Source organism: Odocoileus virginianus, unplaced genomic scaffold (assembly GCF_023699985.2).
Source record: "Odocoileus virginianus isolate 20LAN1187 ecotype Illinois unplaced genomic scaffold, Ovbor_1.2 Unplaced_Scaffold_24, whole genome shotgun sequence".
Lineage (NCBI taxonomy): Eukaryota > Metazoa > Chordata > Mammalia > Artiodactyla > Cervidae > Odocoileus > Odocoileus virginianus.
In genome coordinates this window covers 1-24180 of record NW_027224286.1, presented here as the reverse complement: position 1 = coordinate 24180, position 24180 = coordinate 1, and the positions used below count along the sequence as shown (strand labels likewise).

General features: G+C 41.2%; 3 protein-coding genes and 1 pseudogene across 3 annotated transcripts in view; 2 read left to right on the top strand and 2 right to left on the bottom strand.

Moving 5' to 3' along the window:
• LOC110148900 (zinc finger protein 665-like) overlaps positions 1-18069 on the top strand; it is a 103949-nt gene extending 85880 nt beyond the window's left edge. Inside the window, exons 5-7 of the mRNA XM_070463078.1 lie at positions 7801-7990; positions 8069-8277; positions 17504-18069. Coding sequence (XP_070319179.1) covers positions 7801-7990; positions 8069-8277; positions 17504-18069 — 965 coding nt within the window. The remainder of the gene's footprint in view (positions 1-7800; positions 7991-8068; positions 8278-17503) is intronic.
• Positions 7331-7537, bottom strand: LOC110148905 (large ribosomal subunit protein eL38 pseudogene; annotated as a pseudogene).
• LOC110122469 (KRAB domain-containing protein 5-like) lies at positions 12818-13671 on the top strand. Its single transcript, XM_070463057.1, has 2 exons — positions 12818-12962; positions 13469-13671. The coding sequence occupies exons 1-2, from the start codon at positions 12818-12820 to the stop codon at positions 13669-13671; spliced, it is 348 nt and encodes a 115-aa protein (XP_070319158.1).
• A 692-nt stretch (positions 18070-18761) lies between the features above and the next one.
• On the bottom strand, positions 18762-22560 carry LOC139033640 (endogenous retrovirus group K member 10 Gag polyprotein-like). Its single transcript, XM_070463087.1, has one exon. The coding sequence runs from the start codon at positions 21931-21933 to the stop codon at positions 20263-20265; it is 1671 nt and encodes a 556-aa protein (XP_070319188.1). The 5' UTR covers positions 21934-22560; the 3' UTR covers positions 18762-20262.
• Between the last annotated feature and the right edge of the window lie 1620 nt (positions 22561-24180).

The following is a 24180-nucleotide window of genomic DNA, read 5'->3' as shown; positions in this document are numbered from 1 at the left end:
AACAATTACTGTTAAACGTACTATTAGGTTACAGATCATGGGAGGTATATATGAAGTGAAATTTGCTTAAAACTAACATTTTTAATGATAGATTCAGATCATGCTTTCCATAATATTGCCAAAATACCCGATGGTAATAGTGTATTTTTCCATGTACTTCTTACCCCATGACCTCAGATGTTCACTGGTTTAGGTGTTTGTGTGAGATTCCCATGCTATGAATTTTTTTTGTTTTTGTTTTTTCTCCTGTCTTTCTTGAACAAGAGTCTTGGAAAGAAAAAGTGAGGGATGTGCCTAACTATCACAGTTAATGGGGAAACTCAGTATCTTTTTAGTTTCTCTCTGGTTTGGAAAATGAACACTGTTGGCTAAAACCCTGTGCACAACTTGATAGTTGCGATTTAAGCTTTATCTGGGGCAAAATGAGGACTGCAGCCCTAGAGACAGCACCTCAAATAGCTCTGAGAGGCTGCTTTATAGCGGCAGTGGGGGAAAGTCAGTATATAAGATTTTGGTGAAGGGGTGTTTTGCCGAAAATTTCCACTTTTGTCTCAGGTTAAAATGATTTGTTAACAAAATAAGTCACTTGTTACATACAAATAAATAATACAGATACTTATTTTAAAATTGCCAAACTTACTATCAATATACTAACATTAAAAGAAAAGAGAAGTAAAAACAACAGAGGATACATCACCAAATTGACTTCTGACCAACATCCAGACTCAAACAGCGTTGGGAAGTCCCAGGACACAGCACATCTGGAGTCTCAATGGGGAAAAGTCCCAAGCAGAGCTTCTGCTCATTGGGTGAGACTTCAAACTTTGCATTTCAGTACTGGTTTATAATCCCAGGAGGGATACAAATTGATAACTTCACCAATCTGTGACCAAATTGCAAGCCTGGTTCTATGTTAAAGCTGTTTGTTTTGTATTGTAAAACTTGGAATGTTGCTAAACCTGGGGTTCGGTTGGCCGGGCCCCCCAGGGTCTCAACAATCTCAAGATTTCTCCCCCTTCTTGTCTCTGGTGCAGCAAGCCTTGCACTCGCAGCAGGCAGTCACTCGGTCGCTTTTAGTCAGGGCGGTCTCCAGGCAGGTTAGAAGCCAGCTCAGAGGCCCGCTCTGCTTTGTCTCTGAGGCCTAAACCAGGCTATTCATTTAATTTCCCTAACAAGGGGGAGTTCAGTGCAGTCAAGCTCTTACTTTACAAAAGGTTTTCTGCCAGTTGTGAGAAGCTGGCGTCACCATTTAGTGATTTTCTAGATATAAAGAGATGCAAGGGTTTGGATCATGAAATCAGTTCCTGAAAATATCTAACTCTCTAAAGACCTGTTCCACCAGATTCCCTGGAGCAGAGTGCCTCACTCCACCCTGAACTCCCTCAGGGGAGACTTGAGAGCTGCAGGATCCTAGGGCTCAATCTTCCCAGTGGCAGATGGCAAACGCCCTTCTTGTTGTTCAGTCGCTGGCAACGCTCTTGGCAAGTGCCAGTTTGTAGCTGACAACACTCACAAGTATATAGTAGAGATGCTGGGGTTTAGGAGTGGGGGTTTTCATCACTCAAGCCCAGGCCTGATCATTTCCAGTACACTCCACACTCACATCACAGATATAGTCTCATTACATTTTTGAATTTTCCAGAATGTTTACAAGAATCATGTTAGTGCTAATCTAGGTTCAACTGTGTTATATTTTAAAATAAGGCTCTGTGCAAATGATACAGATTTTCAGGAAATTAAAAAATTCAGAACCAGAGCTCTACTTTATATCATTGTGTATGTCTGCACCCTAGTCTATTTTTAAAAATTAATAATATCATCCTCAAATACTTATGCACATTTTAAATCAGTTAAAAATTATACTGATTTTATTGACATGACAGTTTTCCCCTATTACTAAGTATATAGCCCCATTTTAGTGTATGTTTATGTGCAAGAACATGTTGATATGATTTGATCTTTTTTTTTTTTTTGAAGATTCCCTCAGAAGGGAATCACGATCCACTCCAGTATTCTTGGATAGAGGAGTCTGGCAGGCTACAGTCCATGGGGTTACAAAGAATTGGACAGGACTAAGTGACTAACACTTTCTTATTTACAAATATTATTAAATATTATTTACAAATACAGAAATTTCTATAAATTTTCATTAGAGTTGTCTGTGTGTATTTTCCTGTTTTATTAAAGTCCAGAGTCCATAAATTGATGTAAAATTTAAGCTCTGCCATTTATAGAATGTTTGTTAAAGTATTTGCCAAAAGGTGTGTCAGCAACATTATTGATTTTACATTATTTCTGTTGCACATTCAAGACTCTTCTAAAATTGTCAGAAAGATATATAATATATACTAAAATTAAAATGATTCTTATTGCCAAGGTTGCTATCCTATTAGACTGTAAAATCATTAAAACACTTGAAGTTGAAATTTAAGTATGACTTCTTCCCTTTCTACTTCGTTGCTGTTCAAAAATGGTCATTAATGGAACACAATTTTCAACATTGCTAGTTAAAATAAACTTGTTAAAAATGGGCCACATTTGCCCCACTCCGGTACTCTTGGATCAGAGTATGCTTTTTAAAATATTTCCTGTTTCTTTGATAAATAATTTATCAAAGAATTTATCTGCATCACATGAGTACAATACTCAAAAATAAACATGCCAATGTTGATCTGATTATTTTACAATTTCTCTTCCAGATCAGAATAGTTTCTGTGGTGATTTGTGGATCATATCTCATCCTCTTCTCTGGGGTTAGAAATATGGTAGAAAATATTATATTATATTAAATTATATTATTGTGTAATACCGGCCACTCTCCTAGATCAAAACCAAGTCTCTGTACTTGCTGTTTTCATCTTGGGTCACATTAGGAAGTCTTCCTGGAGAAGGTAATGGCAGCCCACTCCAGTACTCTTGCCTGGAAAATCCCATGGACGGAGGAGCCTGGTAGGCTGCAGTCCCTGGGGTCGCTGCGAGTCGGACACGACTGAGCGGCTTCGCTTTCACTTTTCACTTTCATGCATTGGAGAAGGAAATGGCAACCCACTTCAGTGTTCTTGCCTGGAGCATCCCAGGGATGGGGGAGCCTCGTGGGCTGCCATCTATGGGGTCGCACAGAGTTGGACACGACTGAAGCGACTTAGTAGCAGCAGCAGCAGGAAGTCTTCCCACAGCCATATGACACATGTACTTTGTATTTCAGGGACGGCTGAGGTTCCAGGATGTGGCCATAGACTTCACTCAAGAGGAGTGGGAATGCCTGGACCTCAGTCAGCGGGACTTGTACAGGGACGTGATGTTAGAGAACTACAGGAACCTGGCCTCCTTGGGTGAGGATAACTTCCTTCCAGAATCCCTTATCTACCCACTGGGTTTTGGTTCCTTTCATTTCTAGAATGTCTCCTGGAATCTTCTGCTTCTTATAATAGAGTTTCAGATCCCTGCTTTCTAGGGGAAAATGGGAATCTGTGAATTTAGAAAGAAGACTTCATGATGACTCATTATGATTGTAACCTTTTTCTTCCTTGATGTAATCTGCCGCCTTCTAGGTTAGTGGCAATTCTGTAAGTTTTGTAGTATAAAAGGGTGTCACTTTCCTTTTCAAATCAGATTTCTGCTACATACTTTTACCTTAGTAGTACTTCACTAGAATCTCAGATCTGTTCTTTAATGTATTTGTTAGTGTTGTAAATGTCCTTTCAATAAAGTATTTGGGAAAATCATTCTCTAGGCTGTATTAACAGTCAACCATGCGTTCTCTTCGCACATGAATACATATTGGGTTGGAAACTGATGAATCTCTAGCAAAACAAATATTCCTTTCTCTGATGAACAGGTCTCGTAGTCTCTAAGCCAGACCTGGTCACCTTTCTGGAGAAAATGAAGGATCCTCGGGATGTAAGGAGAATGGAGACAACAGCAATACACCCAGGTATGTCTGAATGGAGGGAGCAGATGATTCAGGTGAGAGGCCCAAGCATCAGAGAAGAAGCTATCCTTTGTATATTGTTTCAGAAGATCTGCTTCGGTGGAAATGATTTTGTAGAAGTCTAGTTATATTTCTGTTGCTGTCATAGACGGACATCTCCTGCCACATTCTGTCTCTTAAATTATTCATGAATTCACCTCCAGTGATTGCTTTTCTCATTCACAGTGAGAATTAAAATTCTCCTCTTGGCCTGTGACAACCTACATGAGTTGGCTGCTCTTCCATTTCTTGGGGATCCTGGGGAAACTGTGCCCATTTCTGAGTAACTCTATGATGTTCCTTTTAAAGTTTATTTCTACCTCTAGACAGAAGTGTGTGAGTGGAGTTGTAGACAAACTGCCAAAGTTCTAGGAATACTGGGGACAGATATTTTTTTCTTCTGATTTATAATTTCTAAAACACTGGAAGCTACAAATATGAACCTATAAGTTTTAAACTCGTTATTTCTTCACTGTATAAATCAAAACCTCCCTAAAATGAGAGAATGAAAATCTCAGGGTTACTTCAAAGTTTCTTTTTCTTTATATGAAGTAAGTAGGTAAGTAAAGTCGCTCAGTCGTGTCCGACTCTTTGCAACCCTGTGGACTGTAGCCCACCAGGTTCCTCTGTCCATGGGATTCTCCAGGCAAGAATACTGGAGTGGGTGCCATTTCCTTCTCCAGGGGATCTTCCCGACCCAGGGATTGAACCCAGGTCTCCTGTGTTACAGGCAGATGGTTTAACCTCTGAGCCACATTAAATATGTTAAGTGTATCTGTCCCAATTCCTCAATGCTAAAATACTTGAATATATTCAATTACCTCAAGAATGTTAAAATAAATTGACATAAGAGATTAGAACATTTTCCACCATATTTTTTGGAGAAGGCAGTGGCATTCCACTCCAGTATTCTTGCCTGGAAAATCCCATGGATGGAAGAGCCTGGTAGGCTGCAGTCCATGGGGTTGCTAGGAGTCGGACACGACTGAACGACTTCACTTTCACTTTTCACTTTCATGCACTGGAGAAGGAAATGGCAACCCACTCCAGTGTTCTTGCCTGGAGAATCCCAGGGACGGGGGAGCCTGGTGGGCTACCGTCTATGGGGTCACACAGAGTCAGACACGACTGAAGCGACTTAGCAGCAGCAGCAGCAGCACCATATTTTTAATGGTTGTTAAACTATTAGAAGTTTTAGATAATATAAAGAAATCTTGTTAAAATGATCTTTTTGGAGTATAGCTGTTTTACAGTGCTGTGCTGCCATACAGCAAAGAGAGTCAGTTATACATATATATGTATATCCACTCCATATCCACTCTTCTTTGATTCCCTCTCATTTAGGTCTCTGTAGATCACTGAGTAGAGTTCCCTATGTTCTCATCGTATCTTTAAAGTCTACTTCTTATTTAATTTCTTAAGAACTACTACTTTATTAATTTATCTTGTGTGTTATCAGTTTCCCTGGACTTTATCCCACATGTCCTCACTTTCTGATTAGTTCTCTGTCAATATCAGTTATGACTTTTAGATTCAAACATCTAATAGAACACTCTCAAATAAAGACCTGTGTGATAAGAAGTGGAGCCCAGTGACAGCCCTTCCCAGAGCCTGGCAGGGAGGGGCTGGCACAGAAGGAGAGCGGCTGCAATGGTGGGTCTTCCCTTTGGGCATCACTCAGCAGTGGCGCTCTGCTTCTCTGCTGATTCAGGCTTCCTCCACAAGCATTCATGCTTGCGGAGCTCTTCACTCCTGTCTCCTCAGGAGCTCTCACAGCCAAGAGCAGGCATCTCCCTGGGTCTGCTCTCCAAGCCCCGCAACTCAGCACCCGGCGCTTGTCCGCAGTTGGTGATCACCCCTCGCACTTTGCGGTGGGCAGGGCTGGGGTTAGTACCCTGTGTACACGGGCCACTCTGGCCTGCGGCCACACCCTGGTTGCCGTGTTCTCCTCCCACAGAGAATGAGGCTCCCCTCCTATCCCGACTGAGCTCCTACCCCGCCCCAGTGACGGGCTCCCCGGATGTCAGCCTCTCCTCTCTTCCATCCCCCCACTAGGATCGCAGGTCCCACACTACCTCTTCCGCTTCTTTCTTTCTTTTGTCCTACCTGGCGAAGCGGGAACCTTTCTTGTCCTTTTAGGTGTCCAAGGTCCTCTGTTAGTGTTCAGCTGGGCTCTGTGAGGGTTGTCCCGTTTACACATGTATTCTTGATGCATCTGTAGAGAGAGATGAACTCCACGTCTACCTAATCCTCTGCCATTTTGATCTTTCCGTCTCTGTTTTATTCTTAATCTAGTGAAGGGTTCATCAATGTCATGTAAATATTTAAGGATGTTCACTGAAAATACTAAGTAAAATGACTTGCTATTTGGTATCTTTCAGCTGTGTCTTCTTAGGACACCCAGGGTTTGATGCCAAAGAATCCATGGTTAGATGTATTCCCAAAAGCAAACCTAGAAATAAATGAAAGATTTCACCTTGGCAACTTACATTTAATGAAAGACTGGGAATATACAAGGCCATGAGAAATACAGCAAGGACATAAAAAAATTAAGACAGTTTCACATAATACAGATGTGACTGCCAAAAAAAAAAAAAATACTATGAGTCAGTTTGGAAAAAACAATTTCAGGCATTGATATCTGCAGAGAAGTGTATGTTTTTAAGCAAAGACCCACATCATTTTTGAAATATGCATATTCTCTGAAAGGAAATGTCTAAAATCTGGTAAGGTATCCAGTCTATACTGCAAATACTCATTCAAACTATTCTGAACCTATTAATAGGCTTCGATTAAACATAAATTCAAACATGTCTGGAAACCAGATATTTAAAAATAGGGGGAAAACTCCCAAAATAAGCAGTTTGAGAGATCAGTAAGCAAGGGGTCATTAGTCTTCCAACAACAGATATATCTCTCTGTTCCAATATTTGTAATGTTGATAATAATATAAGACACTTAATCCAACCACCATAGTTCAATACATATCATGATATGGTTAATATGGAACAACTTTTCATGTGTACTAAAATAGGTCAGGCCTTAAGTAAGAGCTCCACCCCCAATAATTGCAAGAGTATTTGTGATGGAGCGAAAAGCTACACATACAATGACACTGAGCATAAGGTTGAACAAGTCTCAAACCTGAACAAATACCAGGGACCTCAATGTTCACACAAGGTTTTTAAAAGTAATAAATGTAGGAGTATCTTTTATCAACGAACAGGTCTTTATATAAGAGTATTCATATGGGAGAGCAGACTTATAATTGTAGTGAATATGATAACGTTTCTTTTTTCTCCTTTTTCTTTGGGATTTTAAAATTTTAATCCAGTTCAAATCAGTGTGCGTGGTACATTTCTACTCCTTCACTGCTGAACCTGGGGGCCAAGTCTGCTTCGGCTTTTCTGCCTTCTTGTTGTCTGTGATGACCAAGGTGTAAAGGTATCCGCTGCATCGAACTGGAAACTTCACATTATCCTTATTTTTCTTGATCTTGACAGATTTGGTGTCCTTTCGCCCAGCTGTGAGCCGATTGTCCTTGATTTCCTCAGTTTTGCAAGGCATAGCGGCCATGCATGGTGGTTACACGGGGAACAGCCGGAGAGAATCACTTGGAGCACCCCGGAAAGTTTCTGATCCGTCTTCAGATCTTACTCGACAGCAGAGCATTCAGAATCCACGGAAAGATAACAAGTGTAATATATGTGGGAAAGTCTTTACTAACTCATCCAATCTAACTAGACATAGGAAAATCCATTCAGGAAGGAAACCTTTGAAATGTACAGTATGTGGCAAAGGCTTTTTGCGTGGCACTGATCTTAGACAACATCAACGAATCCATACTGGCCAGAAACCTTATAAATGTAAGGTATGTGGCAAAGCCTTTAACTGTACCTCAAGTCTTACTCGACACCAGCGAGTTCATACTGAAGAGAAGCCTTATAAATGTCCAAAGTGTGCCAAAGCCTTTAAACAGAACTCAAGTCTTAATCATCACCAGCGATTTCATACTGGGAAGTCCGACCAATTTAATAACTGCAGTGAAGTCATTACTGGCTGCTCAAGTCTTATTGAACACCAGGTAATTCATACTAGAGAAAAGCCTTATAAATGTAAAGATTGTGGCAAAGGATTTATCAAAATTACGAGCCTTACTCCACATCACCGAATCCATACTGGAGAGAAACCTTATAAATGTAAGGAATGTGGCAAAGCCTTTAGTCAAAACTCAAGTCTTACTCAACACCAGCGAATTCATACTGGAGAGAAACCTTATAAATGTAAAGAATGTGGCAAAGCCTTTCGTCAGAGCTCAAGTTTTCATAAACATCAGAGAATTCATACTGAAAAGAAACCTTACAAATGAAAGGAATGTGGCAAAGGCATTGATCAGAGCGGTCATCTCACTAGACATTTGACAGCACACACTGGAGAGAAACCCTAGTAATGAAACAAGTGATGGAAGAGATTTGTCCTAAACATACACCAGAAAACATGAGCGTTTATACAAGAAACACATGGGAATGATGTAATAAATGTGTAGAAAAGTATTTAATCAAAACTTAAATCTAAGTAAATATCAGAGATGGCTTACTAGAAAGCATTTCGTCAATCCTGTTTTCTGAAGTTACTCTGAAGGAGAATTACTGCAGAGAGGAATCCATAGAAACACATAGAAAATTGATAGCTTAGTATGGATCATGAGATGAACGGTTGGTGTTTAGGAATTTACAGTTATTAGCATTGTATCCTTGTTTAGACTGACATGATTTGAGATTATTTGAAAACCAAAATGAATGTAATTCAACTCTGAAATACTCCATGCTATGCTTTATTTCTAGTGTGTATTCAAACTTTTTCTGATGGTTGCTACCTCAAAGATGAGAGAAGACCTTCTATATTGTGTTGGAACCATTTATAGCTAATCTCCATTAGAAGATTAAAGACACAGTAATGTAAAATGTACAATCAACATCTAAATGGAGGTGTTTGTTATTGATTTCAAATATCCCTGTAGGTCACGTCATATAAGCGATGATGGACTCTTTCCATGTATTAAAGTAAGACAGAGGTTTGTTCTAAATTTTCAAGTTGTATCACTAGTTGTATTTTCTAGTTGTATCACTTGATTTGTAAGAACTCAGTGACAGTTAACTAAAATATTGACGTATCTATAATACCGTCAGAAGTCAAGGATATTAGTTGACAATGTTGAAATAAAAACATCTTCTGTGATAACCTAGAAATGTATGAGAAACCTTTCTTGAAAAAGTCATATAATTAGGGTTTATCAATTTACTAAGTGACTCCTAGCCTCTGTTTTGTAAACCATAGAAATCATAATTCTTAGATCATTGTATCAGAAGTATAAATATCTTTCTCTATGCTTGTAATTTGTATTTTAATCAAGGATCACACAGTGGGTTGTAAAAGGTTTTATTTCAACTATGTGTGAAATTAATATATGCTAATTAATAAAAGTGAATAGTTTTTAGTGTTTTGGTTGATTGTAATGAATTTAGTGTTAACCCACCACCACCACCATTAACCTCTCCCACCTTATCTAAGGTTGTAGAGAAGAGTAACAAACTATTTGGTAGCAGAGAGAGATGCCATCTGTAGAAATTAGTTCCTTATTGGCTTTAAACCTCTAATAACTTCAGATGTTTTCCACCATTTCTATGTTGTATCTCCTCTCTCATTTTGCAACTGCTTGGACATTGTGATGGTTCTAATAATAAGGATTGTTGAAAACTTACCTGAACTGCTCCATGCTGTTGCTGCCTCAGCGTCTGTCTGGGGAGCAGGCAGCCTGCAGGTCCTTGAACTCACACCAGCCAGTCCTGTGAGCGCCTGCACTAGATGACCACCTTGATATCAGCAGTCTTGCTGAACCCCAGGGTCTACTTCACAGGCCCCCCTTCAATGACACCCTCAGAGCTCACCAGAATCCTGCTCCTCTGGTTTGAATGGACCCATCCACACTCAGCCTGGGGAGCCCACAAGATTTCACTCACGGTCACCTACAGAGGTCTGAACCCCAAGCACTGATGCTTTCTCTGCTTGGTGCTCTGCTTGACCTCCTTCAGAAATTCTCACCCAAAACCTTCCCCTCCTGAGAGGTCTCAGCTGTGCTGAGTGTGAGCACTTCAGCTCGGCTCCTGAGTGTGGGTCTTGGGGAAGAAGCATCAGAATAAATGGAATTTGCTAAAGACTCATTTCATGGCCCCATCTCAGACCTGCAAATTCCTAACTTCTTAGATGGGGGACCTGACCTCGAGGGGTTCATATTCACTGAAATGGTTCAGAAAGAATCTGAACCATTAGCCAAGTGGTTTCCATCTGTTTCCCATCAGGGTCACGTGACCAGTGTTAGGACATGACCTCCCCGGTGCCCTCCCCACAGAGTTCTCTCGGTCCTGTGGGAGCATCAGTGTGGTGTGTAGGAAGTGCTCCAGGGGATTCTAAGGGGAGGCCTGGGTTAAGGACGTGGTTCCTGGTCCACTCGTGAGAGCTGAGGCCCAGCTTCCTCTGTGGAGAGGTCGCAAGTTTGGTCTAACTGGATTTGGACTGGGGAAGTCAGTCAGCTCACATCATCTGTGTGCAGAGGGTTAGGAGCTCTCTATGGGGAGAGAACAATCAAGAAATAAGTTCACAGGCTGGTCTCCAGGTAGGAAGTGATTGTTCCTGAATCTCTCCTGAGACAGGGTCAGGAGAGGTGGGTCTTTTCAGCTTTTCAAGGTCCTTCTGTCTGTAGGTGAGGTGGTTGCAGGTTAAAGAGCTGTGAGGATGCCTTTGAAGGTATTTTCTCAAGACACAGGTGTGAATTTGCAACATAACATCCCCAGAGAAGACAGAGCAGGAGGAAGAAGAGGAGGAAATGGCAGCTTCTCAGGTACATGTCCTGTCCCAGGTCTGGGGCTGTGTCTGCTTTTCCTCCTGAAATGCCTGGACTGAGAAACCTGCAAACCTTTAATTGTCTACTCATTTTTTATTTTTTGGCTCGGGCTGTTTGTTTTCAACTATCTGCTTTTTCCTATAATAGTGAAGACCAGCTCTTTAGACCACTTCTCCCTGATGTCCCAGAGCCTTTTCTCCATTGTCTGTATCCCGGCTATAGAGCATGATGAATTCTCAGTGAAATAGTGACTTTCAACTGGTGAATATATTCCCTTTGTGAGAGATGAACACGGAGAGGCACTGGTATCCAAGATTCCCACTGGGATGTGGTTTGGTGTTGGGATCTTAGGACAGTAGAGGAATTGCAGTGATGAGCTTCCATCTGGATGCAATTTCAGATCTTTAGAGCAGGAATAAGAAAATGCAGTTATAAATAGAGTAAACTCAGTGATCCGGAATTTTTCAGAAAATTTTGAAACAAAAAGAAATAATAGTGTAAGATCTCTATCATTAAAATAACTTGCTCTTGAAATATACGACACAGAACAGGGGAGGTATATATGAAGTGAAATTTGCATGAATGACATTTTTCAGGGTAGATTCCAATCACCTGTTACCATTTATCCCGTTACACTGCATGTTTCCTGGTTCAGGGTCTTCCGTGAGATTCCAGCGCTGTGATGTTCACATTTTTCCTCTTCAGCTTTAAGAAAAGTTTTGGATGATTTAGTCAGGGACATACAGGAGCCACCAGTTACAGTAGAAATCCATACCTTCTTAGTTTCTCTTTGTTTTGGGTAATGAACACACCTGTGTTTAGTGGGCATGTTGGGTTTTGGAAGTGGAGGTTTTCATCACTCAAGTCTGGGTCTGACTTTACATTGCACTCCACTGTCATAGCTCAAACAATCATCTTCTCACATTTTTTGATTTTCCCAAATATTTATGATAATCATATTCCTAATGTTTGTGTAACTATGTTAAATTTCTAAAGTATAGCTGAACACAAATGATACAGGTTTTGAAAGAAAGGACTCAGAACCAAGAACTCTATTTCATATTGTTATGTGTGTTTGTACGTTAGTGTATTTAAAGCATACAGATTTTCATCCACAAATAAATAAGATTTAACCAGACTTTATTGACTTGAATACTTTTTCTCACTTTAAAAATGTATATAGTTCCCATTTTAGCATGTGTGCACAAAAATGATAACATTATTTGATTCATTTTTGAGGTATATTTTTGATGTTTTTCCCAGTTACCTACACTGATATACACATTTATTAGAGCTGTCTCTGTGTGTTTGTCTGTGTTCTTTTTTTATTTTTCTCTTTCTTTTTTATTTTTTGTATTATGAAAGTATGATAACACATTTACAGGAGATGTGAAATACAGAACAAAGTTAAATATAGATTTTATTATATAACACATTTTAAAAATAGATTTTTAGTTGGTGTTTCAATGTCAAATTCTTCAAAGTTAATGGAATGAAGATTCAGAAAAGTACAAGGATATAGTAGACCTCAAATAACCATGAACTAACCAGTTAAAAATGAGCTTATTAAAGAAGAACAACTCTGGCCTGACTCCAGAACTCTTGAATTGGAATCCATTTTTAAAAAATATTCCCGGTTTGGAGAAAAATATTCAGGTTTGGTTGAAGGACGATTTATTCTGCATAACACAAGAACAACACCCTAAATAAATATGCCTCTGTAGATGACATCATAGTACAGTTTTTCTCCCAGATAAAAAGAATCTCTACAGTGATTTTGTGAATCATATACTGTCTTTTTTCGGGGCTAAAAATATGATAGAGAATATTAGCGTGTAAAAATTATATTCTTGTGTAACACCAGACATTCTCCTAAATCAAAACCATTTCTCTTGCTGGTTTCATCTTGGGTCACATTAGGAAGTCTTGCTATGGCCACATGGCATATGCAACTTGTATTTCAGAGACTGCTGACATTCCAGGATGTGACCATAGATTTCACTCAAGAGGAGTGGGAATGCCTGGACCTCGGTCAGCGGGAATTGTACAGGGACGTGATGTTAGAGAACTACGGGAACCTGGCCTCCTTGGGTGAGGATAACTGCCTTCCAGAATCCCATAAGTACCCTCACGGTTTTGGTTTCTGTATTTCTGAATGTCTCCTGGAATTATCTGCTCCTTATAATAGAATTTCAGACCCCTGCTTTCTAGGGAAAAAATGGAAGTTTGGGAGATTAGAAAGACTTCATGATGATTTATTATGATTCTAACCTTCCTCTTTCTTGATATAATCTGCCTCCGTCTCTAGGAAGGAGATTACTAGGAATGTTGTAAGTTCAGTGGTATAAAATAGTTCTGCCCTCATTTCAAAATCAGATTTCCACTACTTACTTTTGCCTTGTAGTACTTGACCAGAATCTCAGGATCTGATTTTTATGTATTTGTTAGTATTGTAAGCGTGCTTTCAATAAAGTATTTGGGGAAATCATTTTCTAGGCCGTGTTAATATTCTACTACACCTTCTCTTCTCACCTGAATACACACTGGATTTGAAACATGAATCTCCAGCACAACTGTTTCCTTTTCCTGATGAACAGGTCTTGTGGTCTCTAAGCCAGATCTGGTCACCTTTCTGGAGCAAATGAAGAATCCCTGGGATGTAAGGAGAATGGACACAACAGCCACATACCCAGGTAGGTGTGAATGGATGGAGCTGATGACTCAGGTGAGAGGTCCAAGGAGCAGTGAGGAAGTCAGCCTTTGTCCTGTGGCTTGGGAAGACGTGCTCCAGTGGAAATGATTTTGGAGAACTCTGGGTTCATTTCTGTTGCTGTCATAGACAGACAGCTGCCCCATTCTGTCTCTTAAATCATTCAGGAATTCATCTCCAGGGATTGCTTTTCTCACTCACAGTGAGAACTAAAATGCTGCTCTTGGCCTGTGACAACCTGCATAAGTTGGCTGCTCTTTCATTTCTTGGGGGTCCTAGGAAAACTGTGCCCATTTCTGAGTAACTATATGATGCTCTTTTTAAACTTTGTTTCCACCTCTAGACATAAGTGTGTGAGTGGAGCTGTAGACACACTGCCAAAGTTCTAGGAAAACTGGGGACAGGTATTTTTTCCCCCCCTAATTTATATTAGATAACACTGCAAGCTACAAATACAACCTTGCAAATTTTAAACTCAAATAATGTCTTCGCTGCATAAATCAAAACCTCCCTAAAATGAGAGAATGCAAATCTCAGGCTTACTTCAAAGTTTCTCTTTTCATCATATGATCTCATGTTAAATACCTTAAGTGTATTTGTTCTGATTTCTCAATGCTAAAATACTTTAATGTAGTCATTTAACTCAATGAATTTTCAAATAAATTGGCATGGGAGCTTAGGCCATTTTCTACCGTCTTTTTATGGTTGTTCATCACTGTTAAGATTTTTAGATTATATGAAGACATCTTTTTAAAAAGCTCTTATTGGAATGGAGCCATTTTACAATGTTGTGCTACTGTACAGCAAAGAGAATCAATTATACATGTATATATCCAGTCTCTTTTAGATTTCCTTCCATTTAGGTCTCCACGGAGCATTGAGCATAGTTCCCTGTGTTCCCATCATATTTTTAAAGTCTCATTTCTTATTTAATTTCTTAAGAACTACTACTTTATTAAGTTTATCTTGTTTGTTATCAGCTTCCCCAGACTTTGTTATATATGTTATCACTTTTTGATTAGTTGTATGTCAATATCATTTATGATTTTTAGATACAAACATTGAATAGAATATGCGCAAATAAAAACAGACATGGTAAGAAGTGGATTAAAGAATTATTAGGCACCTAGTATTTGTGAAAATGTCTGGTGTCTCAATTCAAGATGACTTAAAGCAAAAAGTCATCATTAGATTGCCTATCTCGTTTTCACTGGGTGGTTCTCGTAGGTTTTTATTTTGCTCCTTCCTCTACAACATATTTCTTTGTCCTCTCATTTTGTCCAAATTTTTGTGCTTGTGGTCTCTCTTATGAAGGCTGCAGGATCCTAGTTCCTCTTGCTGTGGTGTCCGCACCCTCATGGGTGAGGTTGGTCCAGAGGTTTGTGCCCTTATCCCCTTGATCTGGGCTTTGATGCTGTTACTGTGACCCGAGCCTGCCCTGGATATTGAGGGGAGCTTCCCCATGGCTCTGTGGCTGTCACCGCCCTGTCTGTGGTGGGTCTGCGCCCTGGTTGGTGGAACAGAGCCCCCAGATCTGTTTCTTCGCTGTGATCCTGACCTGTGTGGAGGCAGGTGGGATTGGAGCACACCCCCGGGAGAGAAGCCCCTGAGGATTGCTGCTCTGGGGATGTTCCCCTTGGGATGTGCTCTGTGCGTCACTTTCACCCATTGGGTGAGTCTCGTGTGACCCTGGTTGGCACTGCCCTTGGCCCCACCTCAACCATGGGTATGCCGGCACACGGCCCTGGGGTCTCTCCGATGTTGTTTTCCCCGGGTCACCAGCATAGATCCCCTGAACTCAGGGCCCAGGATTGCATTCATCATGGAGCTGGACCCACTGTGGTGCTGTGGGGGCAGCTCAGACTCCGGCCTGGCCCCACCCCTAGTGTGGGAGCCCACAAAGTCTCCAGCTGCTACAGCTACACCTGCTGTGACTGGGGGAGCCCTCCTTGTCCACTCAGATGCTCTATAGGGGCTGAGTTTGCAAAGACAGCTGTGACGGTATAGAGACGAGCTGGTGCAACTTCCAATAGAAGATTTCAGCTTTACTTGCTTAATTTCCAGACCCTGGGGCTCAGCAGTGTTTAGCCGCCTCTGTGCATGTGGATGACCCATAGGCACCTGCTCCCAAGGTTTCCCAGAGCCCACCAGTCTACCCTGGTAGGGAGGGGGCACAGAGGAGAAGGCAGCAGCCAGCATTGTGAGAGCACCCACCCTGGCGGGAGCCCTTCCTCAGGCCTGGTGAGGAGGGGCCGGCACAGCGGGAGAGAGGCTACAAACAACAGTGAGTCTTCGCTTTGGGCATGACTCAGCAATGGCGCTCTGCGCTATGGTGGTTCAGGCCTCCGCCCCAAGCATTCCTGTTTGCAGAGCTCCTCCCTCCCTGCCCTTCCCATAGGACGTCTCCTCACAGCCCACAGCAGTGCTCTGCCTGGGTCTGCTCTCCAGACCCCGCATTCCAGCACCCAGCCCTTGTCTGCAGCGGTGGACGCCCTCTCAGGCTGGGTGGGCAGGGCTGGGGTCAGTACCCGTGTGCAGGTCTCCTCTGTCCTGCTGCCACACGCTGGCTGCCATGGTCTCTTCCCCGGATGTGGAGACCACCCCTCTCTTTCTGCTCCCCGCAGGGTTGCAGGCTCCATCTCGCTTCTTTTCCTCTTTCTTTTGATCTACCTGGCTCAGCAGGAATCCTTCTTGTCCTTTTGGTGTCCCAGGTCCTCTTCTAGTTTTCTGCAGAGGCTCTGTGAGAATTGTTCCACTTGCAGATGTATTCTTGATGCGTTTGTGGAGAGAGATCAACTCCATGTCTGCCTAATTCTCTGCCATCTTGGTCCTTCCATCTCCATTTTATTTTCAATCTAGCTAAGGGCTCATCAATTTTATGTAAATTTTTAAGGATATTCACTGAGACTTGTAAGTAAAATGCCACATTCTTTGTGTCATCTCACAACATGCAAGATTTGATGCCAAAAAATCCAGGGTTAGAAGATTTAATCTCCAAAGCAAAGCTAGAAATATATGAATGAGTTCACCTTGGCAACTTACATTTAAAGACTGCGAATATACAATGGCATGTGAAGGATGTCCAGAGGATGTTTACCTGGACATAAACAAATTGAGACAGTTTCCCATAATGCAAACATTATTGCCAACAGATATCAAGGATATGAACCAAATTGGGAAAAACACCAGTTTGAAAGATCAACATCTGCAGAGAAGTGTGTGTTGGTAAGGAAAAATCCACATTATTTTTTGAAACATACATGTTCTCTTCAGAAAAATGTGGAAAATCTGGAAAGTCATCCAGTCTCTACTGCAAATACTCATTCAAACCTTTCTGAACACAGGCTTCGATTAAACATACATTCAAGCACATCTGAAAACCAGAAATTTAAAAATGAGGGGGAAAATTCCCAGTATAATCAATTTAATGAGTCCTTTAGTAAGGGTTTATTATTCCTCAACCAACAGATATTTTCTGCCAATTCCGAGATCTGTAATATTGATATTAATGGGAGAGACCTTACTGAACCATCACTGTCCAATACATATGGAGGTATAATTAATGTGGAACAACTTTACAAGTGTAGTAAAATGAGTAATACCTTACACAAGAGCTCTACCCCCAATAATTACAATAATATTTACGATGGAGTGAGAAGCTATTCATGCAATGAAACTGGTTATAACCTTGACCAAGACCCAAATGTTATGAAATATCAGGGACTTCAATTATCAGACAATGATTCTAAAAGTAATCAATATAGAAATGTCTTTTATCAAAGTTCAAATCTTACTAGTTATAAGAGCATTCATATTGGAGAGAAAAATCATAATTGTTGTGAATATGGTAAAGGTTGTAATCAGTCTTCAAAACTTATTCAGACTAAGCAGAAGTGCTGCAAATGTAATATATGTAGAAAAGTTCTTAGTAAATCATCAAGTCTAAACAGACATAGACTAATTCATATAGGAAGGAAGCCTTTCAAATGTACAGAGTGTGGCAAAGCCTTTGACTGGCAATCAAACCTTACTCAACATCAGCAAATTCATACTGGGGAGAAACCATACAAATGTAAAGAGTGTGGCAAAACCTTTAGCTGTTGTTCAAATCTTACTCAACATCAGGTAATTCATACTGGGGGGAAGACTTACAGATGTACAGAGTGTGCAAAAGCCTTTAATCAGTGCTCAAAACTTACTAAACATCAAAGAATTCATACTGGGGAGAAACCTTTTAAATGTAAGGAGTGTGACAAAGCCTTTGAGTGGCATGCAAGCCTTACTCAACATCAGCTAATTCATACTGGGGAGAAACCATACACATGTAAAGAATGTGGCAAAACCTTTATCCCTTGTTCAAATCTTATTCAACATCAGGTAATTCATACTGGGGAGAAGCCTTATAAATGTAAGGATTGTGGCAAAGCCTTTGCCTGCTGCTCAGCTCTTACTAGACACCAGCGAATCCATACTGGAGAGAAACCTTAGAAATGTAAAGAAGGCGGCAGAGCCTTTAATCAGAGCTCAAGTCTTACTATACATCTGCGGATTCATACTGGAGAGGAACTTTGTACAAGCACATGTGTACATGCTAAGTGACTTCAGTTATGTCCGACTCTTCGAGACCCCATGGGCTGTAGCCCTCCAGGCTCCTCAGAGGTCCATGGGATTCTCCAGTCAAGAACACTGGAGTGGTTGGCATGCCCTCCTCCATGGGGTCTTCCCAATCCAGGGATTGAACCCAAGTTTCTTTTGCCTCCTGCACCCGCAGGCAGGTTCTTTTCCACTAGCGCCACCTGGGAAGCCCCAGAAACCCTGTAAGTGTAAGGAATGTGGCCAAACCTTTAACTGGTTTGGAAGCATTACTCAGCATCAAGGAACTCACACTGGGGAGAAATTATGCAAATGTAAAGAGTGTGAGCTTTTACCCAGATCTCAAATGGCAACCCACTCCAGTACTCTTGCCTGGAAAATCCCATGGACAGAGGAGCCTGTTAGGCTACAGTCCTTGGGATCTAAAAGAGCTGGACATGACTGAGTGACTTCACTTTTACTTTTCACATTCAAGTCTCACTAGACATCTGCCGGAGCCTGCCGGCAAACGAACCGGTCACGGGCGCAATCGCCGAAATACCTGAGAAATAAAAGAAAGGACTAGGAAAGAAAAGACTAGAAAAGAATGGGGTTGAGAGGGACAGAGTCTGCTTGCGTCTGACTCTGCCAACTTTATTGAAGAATACCACACCTATATATATGCTAACAGGAGTTGCTAATAGATCAAAGGTTTGCATATGTGCAGAGCTACAGGCACAGGTGTTTTAAATTCCTCCACTTAAGATCAGTAAAGCATCACCCTAGCACCCAACTGAAATCAATAGAACATTAACTGGATAGAAAACAGGCTTCAATCATGACGAGTTTATCAGCAACAGGTGAACAGGTGAAAGATCACTACAGCAATTTCCTTGATGGAGGTGAGAAAGGCCAACCTGTGCTTTAATAAATCAGGGGTGGCGGGACAGAGAGGGATCTCTTGATCTCTCTCAGAGCTAAGAAGGAGCCTGAGCAGTCAGGCTGGCTCCCCGCATCTCCCCCTTTTCTTTTGACTAATGGCCTTTATATCTCCCTCAAAGGAAATGGCTGCGTTTGCAAATGGGAAAACATCAACAATCTTTTATATATCATTTCAGACAGGCATTGACAAATGCAAGAACCAAAGGTTGTATTCACAAATCCATCAAGTGTTATTTGGGGCTACGCATCTTATACTAGGACTATTGTTCCAGTCTGACCCAGGCCACACAAAGGACTTATTAGTATCAAACGTCACATCTATCACAATTTTACATTTGTAGGAAAGTAACAGTCCCATATGTTTCATCAGGTTTCCTGGGAGTGTTCAGCCTTCAAATGTTGGTATATGAGTCTTTTGCTCCCAGCAAATGTCAGTATTAAGAATGGGCCCGGGAAACAAAAGCATTGGCTTCAGGCTGAGGGAAGGCTTGATTATCGCACAGGCCAAAGTGAGCACAGTGTAAGCTAGGGCTTGTCGAGGTTGAGCCGTCTCTGCAGTTATCCTCCTTGCTTGAAGAATAAACTCATGCATCTGCTGATTTATCGGGAGAAGATTCCTCTGTTGAAGAGTCAGACGACTCATCTGCTGGTTTAGGGATCTCCTCCGTCTGGCGTACCAGCCTTTCTGGAAGCCAGCGCGGTACTTCGGCATCCTGTGGAAAAACACATACATAACCCCTCCCCCAAATTAATACTGGATCCGGACCATGCCATGAATTGTCTAATGGGTCTTTCCATACATCCATCTGCCAAAGGTGATTAGGTAAGAGTCCATGAGGGTTGACACCTAGATGAGGGACTGGAAGAAATTCAGGACAAACAGAACAAGATTTAACAAATTAAAAGGCTGTAAGAGATATTGAAAACAGACTTTGTGAACCACTGAAAGTTCGACTTCTTGAGCGAAGGTATATCCAGTCTGCCAGGAAAAAGAAGTATTATTAACCACAAAAGCAGAAAAACAATCTTAATTATTTTATAGGTTGCACGTGGTATCCCAGCAGGTGAGGGCAAGTTGGCCTGGAGTGGTCCCATAACCACCATAGTTTCATTAACTTTGCAAAGGTCTTGTAACAACCTCCACCTGCCAAACTTCTTTTTCAGGCGTTAATATTGTGCAGGTGGTGGCACACAAGTCCAATCCTGTGCTGCCTGGGGTGGCTCGGTAGAGGTTTTCGATACCAAGTCGATCAGGTTTGGTTGTGACTCGGCTTTGAGTGCCCCATAACACTGTTTCGGGGCCTGGGGCTGGCCCCTCACCCAGTTTCCCGAGACAGGAGGCAGAGGTTTACCTTCTATGTCAGTCTTAGAACGACAGTCTCTGGCCCAATGTTTTCCCTTTTTACATCTAGGGCAGACATTAGGATTTTTTGCCGAATCAGGGTTATTGTTCCTTTTTGGGCATTGAGCCATACGATGTCCCATTTGTCCACATGAAAAACAGCTACCTGGTGGCCCGCTTCTTTTTATATTTCCCTTATTCCTTGCTTGTTGGTACAAAACCTCTTTAATAGACTTTCCTTGAATAGCTGCGGCCATAGAAAGCCCTTGAAGGTAAGAAGGGCCAATATCAGCACAAATTCTAACATAATCTGTTAAATTTCCCTTTTTCCTGTAAGGTCGCAGAGCGGCTTGGCACGCAGCATTTGCATTCTCATAGGCCATCTGTTTTGTTAAAATAAGACCTGCCTCTTCATCTCCTATAATCTTAGATATTGCATCTAATAGACGAGCAACAAAATCCTGATAAGGCTCGTCAGGCCCTTGCCGAATTTTCGAAAGATCTTCAGTCTTTCTATTAGAAACGGGAAGTTTCTTCCAGGCTTTTAATGCAGCTTCACTAATCTGAAGGTAAGCTTGTTCTGGATAATTTAGTTGTGCATCAAGAGCCCTAAAGACTCCTTCTCCCATTAGCATGTCAAAATTAATTTGTAACCCATTACGGCGATTACGATCTTCAATAAGACCACAAACTTCTCCATACTCGGAGCGCCAGAGCAAATAATCGCCTCCAGAAAGGCAGGCGCGTGTAATAGCTTTCCAATCGTTGGGTGGCAGATATTGGGCTCCGAGGCTCTCAATTATAGCTAATGTAAAAGGTGCCATGGGTCCATACTGGGCACAAGCCTGCTTAAGCTCCTTTAACTGTTTAAATGGAACAGGCTCATAATGCCTGCAGCGGTTAGCGTCTTCAAAAACTGGAAAAATCATGGAATATCCCTCAAGGCTTTCTCCTTGGTCTCTAGCATGTTTAACAGCCATTTGAAGTGGGGAAAGGACAGGTTTTTCAAATTTCAAAGGAGAATATACAGGAGCTGTAGGTATTAAGGGAGCCTCAACCAAAGGAGGAGGCATAGGAGGAATTGGAGTGGGATCCAATCCTGCCACAACAGACGGTGTATTGAAGTGCTGCGGCTTGGGACCCGAAGGAGACAGTAAGTCTAATTGCTCCACTCTCTGTGATATGGATGTTAACATTTCTTTAAGTTCCAAAAAGGGGGATGCTTTGTCCTTCCCTTTTGTAACAGTAAAAGCATCCCAATTCTCTCTATTGTACTCATCTAGTTCTCCTTGATCCTCATGAGAGAGTTCAGACTCTGAGTCAGATGTTAAAGCAACAGCCTCCTTTTTACTAGATTTTGGGTCTTCCGGGAAATTGCAAATATGTTCAACTGTCCCGGAGGTAGGTTGCAGATTTTTAGGAGTTATAAACTTTAGAGCAGTTAACATCATTTTTAACGTAGAAACAAAGAACTGTTTACTACTACTTTGACCCATGATTTTTACTCTCAACTATACCCTCTCCACCCACAATATCTGCAACTTTAAACGCTGCCCGCGGGATTATTTGTTTTTGGGTGGCTGTAGTCCGGGATCCGCTCGTGTCCCTGTTCGGGCGCCACTTGCCGGAGCCTGCCGGCAAACGAACCGGTCACGGGCGCAATCGCCGAAATACCTGAGAAATAAAAGAAAGGACTAGGAAAGAAAAGACTAGAAAAGAATGGGGTTGAGAGGGACAGAGTCTGCTTGCGTCTGACTCTGCCAACTTTATTGAAGAATACCACACCTATATATATGCTAACAGGAGTTGCTAATAGATCAAAGGTTTGCATATGTGCAGAGCTACAGGCACAGGTGTTTTAAATTCCTCCACTTAAGATCAGTAAAGCATCACCCTAGCACCCAACTGAAATCAATAGAACATTAACTGGATAGAAAACAGGCTTCAATCATGACGAGTTTATCAGCAACAGGTGAACAGGTGAAAGATCACTACAGCAATTTCCTTGATGGAGGTGAGAAAGGCCAACCTGTGCTTTAATAAATCAGGGGTGGCGGGACAGAGAGGGATCTCTTGATCTCTCTCAGAGCTAAGAAGGAGCCTGAGCAGTCAGGCTGGCTCCCCGCAGACATCAGAGATTTCATGCTATGAAGAAACCTTACATTTGCAAGGAATGTGGCAAAGGTGTTAATCAGAGCCATCACCTCACTTGACACCAGATAGCACATACTGGAGAAAAATGCTAGAAGTCAATAAGTGATCAAAGAGGTTTGTCCTAAATATTTATGCACTTTAGAAAAAAAATGAGAGCATTTACACTGGAAAAATGTATGAATAATGTAAAAAAAAATGTAGAAGAGTGCTTAATTAAAAATCAAATGTAAATAAATATCAGAGAATGCATACTAGAAAGGCTTGCATCTATACCTCTTTTCTGGAATGACTGAATTGAGAATACTGTAGAAGGTAATCCATTGCTAAAATGCATAGAAAATTAATATGTTGGTGTGGAACACAAGATGAAGGGGTGGATGTTTGGAGAGGTACAGTTATTATTAATGTATCTTGGTTTATACTAACATTATTTGAGATTATTAAGAAAGGAAAATGAATGTAATTTAACTCTCAGATTGCTACATGGTAAGGTTCATTTATAGTGTGTAAATTGACTTTTGTTTTTGATGGTTGCTGCCTCAAAGATAAGAGAAGCCCTTCTAACCTAGAGATAAATCATTCATATTTATTTTCCATTAGAAGATTAAGAACACAGTAATGTAATGTGTACACTGAACATCTAAGTGGTGTTGTATATCATTGACGTCAAACATCCCTATAGGTTACCATGATGGAAGTGTTCAGGAATCATCCCCTGTATTAATGTAAGACAGAGATTTGTTCTAAAATTGTAATACTTATGTCACTTGATTTTTAAGAATAAAACTATATAGTCCATTAAAAAAATCTGATGTATTTTTATTACATCAACACGAGAAATCATGCATATTACTAGACAGACTTGTGGTAAGGACATCTTCCTTCTCTCCAAGAAAACTGTAGAAAACCCTTCCTGAAAAAGTCATAAAGTTAATGTACACCCATGTTTACTAAATAACTAGCCTCCATTTTGTAAAGCATAGAAACCACAATTCTCAGATCATTTCATCATAGGAACAGGAATGTTTCTAAAAGCTTGTAATATCTATTTAATCAAGAATCACATGGTGATCACTAAGTAAGATGCATCTCTTATGTGTTCTGCATTGGCAGATGGGTTCTTTACCACTAGCACCACCTTGGGAGCCCAAGGATCATAGAGTGGATTGTAAAATGTTCTATGTTGACTATGTGTGAATTAATATATGTTGATTAATAGAAGAGAATGGTTTGTAGTGTTACAGTTGATGTGTAATGAATGAAGTGTTAACCCAACACCACCATTAACCTCTCCCACCTTTTTAAATTTGCAGGGAAGGTATTGTAATAAACTATTTGTATCCCAGAGGGATGGCATCTGTAGAAATTAGCTTCCTTAGTGCCTTTAAACCTCAAATAATTTCCTGTATTTCCCATCATTTCTCCACTGTACTTTCCCCCCTCTCTGTAACTGCAGGGACATTGTGACGGTTCTAATAAGAAGGATCATACAGAGCACTGTTGAGAGCTCCCCTGAACTGCTCCATGCTGTTGCTGCCTCAGCGTCTGTCTGGGGAGCAGGCAGCCTGCAGGTCCTTGAACTCACACCA